Raw genomic sequence first — 6,573 nt, forward strand, 5'->3', positions numbered from 1 at the left:
CTTTGCAATTAAGTTTCTAGCTGGTACTGTTGCTGCAAAAAGGCATATAGAGATGTTCAAGGGGTGGTATGTGGCCTCTTGTGTTTTCCTAATTTTGACATGCTAATAATGGTGTCTAAAACAACTTTTTCCTGATTTCTAGTTGGAATAGCTTTCACATATGGCTTCAATTTTGAGTGCTTAATGTTACACTTTTTTTTTTCTTTTTTCTTTTTTTTTTTTTGGATGTTGCGACGGTAACAAGATCGTCGCCAAAAAACATATTAGCATTTTTCTTTGTTTTTTTTTGCGATGGCAAAATAGCGGTTGCCATGAGTAGTTTAGACGGTCGCAAATAATTTGCGACCGTTGCTTTGGCATTGCAAAAAGAATTTGCCACCCCCACATTCGCGACCTCCATTTACCGTCGCAAAAGGTTTGTTGCGACTGTATTTTTATTATTTGTGACGGCTTGTAACAATCGTAAAAACTAGTTTTTTTAGTAGTGGAGGTAGTTCAAAAATAAAACTCCATTTGTTCAGAATGTCCATCGTCTTGTTTTAAAAATGGGATATGTGGTCTTTTGCATAGTTGAAGGACTTCTTGAATTTATAAACTATGTTACTGTTAAAGTTAACTTCTTCTTCTTCTTCTTTTTATTTATTTATTTATTTATTTACATTTCAAATATGTGAAATTTCACACTATTAGAAATTAAAATTTTTTAATTTTTTTAATTAAAAAACTATGTGAAATTCAAAAACATTTCTCAAAAAATTTTTTACTATTTCAAATCCCATAAGTGTAATTTTTTTCTTCCTCAATTTAATAATTGACAAATGCTATTTCCACACTCCTAGATACAAGTGAGTAAATTTCATGTGCATTTGTGGGTCTATTACCTCATGTCTAGACACAGAAAATGTAATAAAAATAGTAATTATGTATAGCATTGCTCATTTTATCTATTGAGTAGTTTTACTTTTTTTTCGTTTTGTAGATCTTATTGAGTAATTTCTAAAAATATAAATTTTATTAAAAATGGATGTATGCATAAAAATTTGACATTTTAAAAGTAATAGTTATCATATAAGCATGTTGACCACTTCCATAGATTTGTATTTGTACATAAATAAGGGTAAAAATGTCTAAATTTTTTATAAAATTTTGAAACAAGGATTTAGTCTCCCAAATAACTTATATAATGAGACTTTATTTGAGAGAGAACCAAAAAAAGAAAAAAAAAAAGGAGCAGCCATGGGACTTAATGGAATGCAAGTGCATGTAGAATTTTCACAAATTTTTCCTAAAAAAATATAAAATAAAAATAAAATAAGGAATTATAGGTTTAACCAGCCGTCAGAAAGTTGTATAATGGACCAACTTGTTTCAAAACAAACATTCAAATGAAGTTACAATTTACTTCACTACCATCGAGCAACAAGCTCAGTAATTGTAACATCATTTGTTGAAATCTGTGTTGATTTAGTTTCAGATTGATCTGACTCTGTCATTGAATTGAACTCATGCGACAAATTGCCTTGGCCTTGCCTTTCTGGCAATAAAAATGCAGGATGCGAAGGCAATGACAGACTAAACGAGGTGCTAATGAGCATGCTAACAACTATAGCCATGGTTGGTTTATCTGCTGCATTTTCTTGAACGCACAATAAACCAATATGGATGCATCTCATAATCTCACTTTCTGGACCTGTCATTAATGTTGAATCCACTATATCTAGAATTGTATTTTTTCTCCAACACTTCCATGCCTGTAAGAGTTCAAAGTGGTGAATATATGGTAATAAAATTTCGATTTATAACTTCACCAACCATGCAATAATTTGAATGGTAGTTGCTTTCACAACATATAACTACTATCTCTTTTGGCTCAAGCTCATTGAAACTCAAACTTTCTGAAGAAAACTCTTCTTTTTAGTAGCATTCATAAGTCATTAGTCCCACCCACCCCCTAAAAACAAATTAAAGAATAGAAAAAAAAAACTCATACTTACATAGCTTAGAAGGTCCTCGCCATTCTCCACATCACGGAAACAAAAGATCTTCTGGCCGCTTAAAATTTCCAATAGAATCACACCAAAACTGAAGACATCTGACTTAATCGAGAATTGTCCTTGTTGAAAATATTCAGGAGGCATATATCCACTGGAATGTTATTGTCCACCATATTATTTTCAATGATATGATCTATTTGCATGATATAATCAATATGTTCAACTTGTTCATAGAGTATCTTCTATTTTTTGTTTAGTATTCGGATTGGTGAATCAAGATAAATTCTTAGTTTGTGAAAGAAATACTTACATGGTACCCATGATTCTACTTGCTGTGTAATGGGATTTATCTAATGCGATTAGTCTTCCTGTACCAAAATCTGAAATTTTATGATTCATTTCTGCATCTAGCAAAATGTTGCTAGCTTTGAGATCACGATGAATAATCCGATGTTGTGAATCTTCGTGAAGATATAGAAGCCCTCGAGCAAAGCCTTGTATAATGTTGAAACGTTTTTTCCAATCCAAATGTGCACGTTTGACATGATCTTCATAATCATACAAAGTATGTGTTCAAATATAATTTTATCATATAAGCATCACTAGTCAAAAAATTGTATATACTTGAAAAAGTAAAAGAAGTAGTGCACTGTACCAAATATGAAATGATCAAGGCTTTTGTTAGGCATAAACTCATAAATGAGAAGTAATTCTTTCTCTTCCAAGCAGAAACCTAAGAGGCTGACCAAATTCTTGTGACGAAGCTTAGTTAGTAACAAATCCTCATTCTTGAATTCTTCTTGACCTTGTCTAGAATTACCAGAGAGCTTTTTCACAGCTATTTCCTGCCCATTTAGAAGCACACCCTATGTTTTTGTGAGAATAATTTAAGAAACAATGTCATATGCAACATTTCATTTCACACCACAATTATGACAACTCATTTTATTTATTGCAACTGCATGAGTATGCACCTAGTTACCTTGTAAACAGGGCCAAATCCACCTTCTCCAAGCTTATTAACATCAGAGAAATTATCCGTTGCGTCTCTAATTGTTCCGAAGTCAAATTGTAAGGATTCGATAGATGGCGTTGAATCCTCATCTTCACAGGAATTATAGAAAATAAATAACTAAATTGAACTACGTAACAGAATGCATCACAATAATAAGAAGAGAGGAGACTTCTAAACACCAATTCTCCTATAGTATTTTCTTCAAGAAAATGATTTCCAAAATAACATAGTGATAGCTCTAAAACCGAAGTATAAATGATGAAGATTTTACTTACTTTCCGTAGCCTCCCCTGAAGACTTGACTTTCCTCACAATAAAATAGTTGCCAATGAAGATGACAAGAATCACCAAAATGGCTGCCAAAGTTATGGTAGAGATGAATGTTACTGATGTGCTTGTCTTCTTCCCTACAAAATCAAAAACATTTTCTGGTAAAAAAACTGATTTTGAAATTGCTCGTGTGGAGATAAGGCAAGTATTCCTGAAGATTGGCCCAATTTTGACATCACTGCTAACACCATTACTAATACAAATGTTGCAATCAAACATAGAACTTTTTCTACTAAAAACATTTAAAAAGCTACCAAGCCATGCCTGAAGATGGCTGTAAGGGAGGAGGAGCGGCAGATGGCACGGAGGGAGGAATGACTACGTCATAAAAAGCTACCAAGCCATGCCTTGTTTGACAATTTGCCTTATAAACCAGTCCCCACTCTTTGCCATAAGTATTATATTGAAGATTAGCGAGTGCAAGTTGTAGACAGTTCCTGCAAACGCGTTCAGTTATGTCAGGAATGCATTGCATAAAGCAATATAACTGCCTAGAACCAATGATTTTGGCTTCTCCTGTTGCAAATTTTGTTGTTGAAGAACCAAAAGCAGCCTTAGTAATAAGGCCAGCCATTGTATTTGCCAATACTTGATCCAACCTATCAGGATTGTAGAATGATATTGAACTGTTCCAATAAACGCCAGGATCTTGGTCTTCGGTAGAGAAGAAGGAATAGTTTGCGTATCGTACAACACATTCCACATAGTATATAATAGCTTTTTTCTGATTTGGGCAGTATTGTGTGATGTAATATGAAGCATATTGGACACAGACTTGGCAATCTTGTGCGGCAACGTACGCTGGGCAAAAGCTAAGTGCATACACTGTGTTTTCATTTCTACCAAAGGTGGAGTTGTAGAAGTTGGTCAGGGGGGTTTGAGAGGAGAGATTAGTAAGGAGGTGTTTGAGATTGTTTTGAAACACACTACTGTTATTTGTGTAATTAAACTGATGATCACAATTAAAAAAGATGTAGGTTACTGAGGTAACTGAACTAACAAATTGTAGAAAGAAGAGAATGAATGGAAAATCGTTGAGAAATGGGGAAGAGAGGCCATATCTCTCTATTCCTTCAATAGTATGAGAATTGTGTTTGATAGATGATGCAAATCCATCCATGCCATGAAGACTTAAATAGCCAATCTTGCTTGTATGGTAACGATTATGTTTAGGGTTTATATTTACAATTATCTCTTTATATTAATTTTAAATAAGAATTTGAAAAAAAAAAAAAATAAATAAAAAATCCTTAGAGTTTGACATTGAAATAGACAAATAGTTTAGATTGAAAATAAATCAAAATATTATTATTTAAATTAATAAAATTAAAAATTCAGTATTTATTTTGTTATAAGCTTCAAACTCTACATTTTTTTGTAATTTCTCATAAAAACTTGTTTAGTATTTTAATTTTAAAAACTTGTAAATACAAAAAAAAAAAAAAAAAGTTTTACTTATTTGAGGAAAAAAAAAAAAAACATATACGAATATCAATTCTTTCTCTTTCTCCCATACCCTCTGGCCACTCCCATAGCTGATACTCAACTCTAAACTGCCAACCACCCATCACAATTTACCAAATCAAAGCAGTCGACCACCACCACTAACGGTTGATAATCACCTTCAATCACCACATTTTATGGTTAGCAACCATTTTCGGTCACTGCCAAACACGTCCTACCTCCAAAGAATTTGTAATCTATAAAACCGAAACACCTTTATGACTTTTTTGATTTAAAAAAAAAACATGTAAACAATTTTTAAAGTTCATAAAACTGTAAGAAATAAAATAATAATAAGAAATTGTGTGTATTGAAAACTTATTGTTATTTGTATCATATCATGCATGTTTTCTATTTTATTTTTAAAAATAAAAAAATAAACACAGTAAATTAAGTGGGAGAGGCGCCCATCATTATCAAGAAGTCATCAAACCAGTCATTCTTTATGCGTTTAAAATGGGTAAAGGTTACTATTCTTTGCCGCGTTGATAGTAGCAAACCATAAAATTTTAAGTAAAATTACAAATCAGTTGTATTTTTATAAAATATTTATAAATTTAGAGAAAAAATTATAACTTTTATTATTAAAATTGATTAATTTATCATTAATTTATAACTATTTCTTAGAAATTTTTTTGAAAGTCCCTGATATTAAAAATTTATAAAATAAATGATATAAAATATTTTTATAATAGTTGGGGTCCATCACATTTTCATGGAGAAAATTCGATATTGGAAAATTTCTCTCCCGCAAAGAAATTTCGCCCCGACACAGAAATTTCAATTTTCACAGAAAGATTTCTCTGATTTCACGATAAAATTTCTCTACATAGTAATTTCATCGAGGGACTTTAGCTAATAAAAAAAATCATATTGGACCTCTCTAACTATCCAAAGTTGGAGAGAGATATTTCACTAATTTTTATTTTCTTTAAAAAAAAAAAAAAAACTTATATTGAAGTGCACTTTTTTTAAGAATTAATTTCCCTTTGACTATCAATTTCATAGGCTGTTTTTTTATTTTTTATTTTTTTATTTGTTTTTTGTTTTTGTTTTGTTTTGTTTTGATTTTTGAAATGCTCACTATGAAATTGCATGTGATAAAGAAATCAGAGAACAAGTGATTTGAACGAGTAAAAGTAAGAATGCACCCAAGTCTTAAATTTTGGGATGGAAAGAAAATGAAAATAAAGTAAAAGGAAGTCAAATTTAATTATCTTTTTTTGTTTGGGATACGAAAATGAGAATGAAATAAATAGATATTTATCAATAATATTAATCTTTTTATTCTGTTAGCAATAAAATAAAATTTTGTTATAAATAAATTATTTATGTTTCATTTTTTCTTCCCCTTAAGCAATAATGCAGATCTAATCACAACATTATAGTTTTGTTCCATTATAGTTTCTTGTATTTTTGGGAAAATTAGTAAAATATCTTTCTCCGATTTTTAGTAGTAAGAAAGGTTCAATATGTTTTTTTATTATTATTTGTTGAGGTTCATCGATAAAATTTCTCTATGGAAATTGAAATTTTTTTTTTGTGTTGGAATGAAATTTTTCTATGAAAATTTTAAAAATCCAATTATTATAAAAATATTATATATTTTTTATCTTACAAAATCTTAATAGGAGAATCTTAAAAAAATTTCCCATTCATTTTTATCTTTCCACTTCCTCTCTTCTCTGTCATGTAAACTCTTGCATCCACTCCCAATTCTGCTTTCTTATG

At 30.6% G+C, this 6,573-nt stretch overlaps 1 protein-coding gene across 1 annotated transcript; it reads right to left on the reverse strand.

Moving 5' to 3' along the window:
- Window positions 1-2,727: 2,727 nt before the first annotated feature.
- LOC145799932 (cysteine-rich receptor-like protein kinase 5) lies at window positions 2,728-3,913 on the reverse strand. Its single transcript, XM_082889576.1, has 5 exons — window positions 3,604-3,913; window positions 3,285-3,416; window positions 2,977-3,098; window positions 2,800-2,860; window positions 2,728-2,735 (listed from the first exon to the last, which is right to left on the reverse strand). The coding sequence occupies exons 1-5, from the start codon at window positions 3,911-3,913 to the stop codon at window positions 2,728-2,730; spliced, it is 633 nt and encodes a 210-aa protein (XP_082745702.1).
- Window positions 3,914-6,573: the final 2,660 nt, after the last annotated feature.

The sequence above is a fragment of the Camellia sinensis genome, chromosome 9, assembly GCF_055761805.1.
Source record: "Camellia sinensis isolate YWXY chromosome 9, ASM5576180v1, whole genome shotgun sequence".
In the NCBI taxonomy this organism is placed as follows: domain Eukaryota; kingdom Viridiplantae; phylum Streptophyta; class Magnoliopsida; order Ericales; family Theaceae; genus Camellia; species Camellia sinensis.

Bases quoted from the DNA above. Each gene is read 5' to 3' on its own strand.
- LOC145799932 (XM_082889576.1), bottom strand. From the start codon at position 3,913: ATGGCTGGCCTTATTACTAAGGCTGCTTTTGGTTCTTCAACAACAAAA. The intron at 3,417-3,603 runs GCATGGCTTGGT...TTGATTTTGTAG, and splicing joins TCCCTTACAGCCATCTTCAG to GGAAGAAGACAAGCACATCA. The intron at 2,861-2,976 runs GTAACTAGGTGC...ACAAAAACATAG, and splicing joins GATTTGGCCCTGTTTACAAG to GGTGTGCTTCTAAATGGGCA.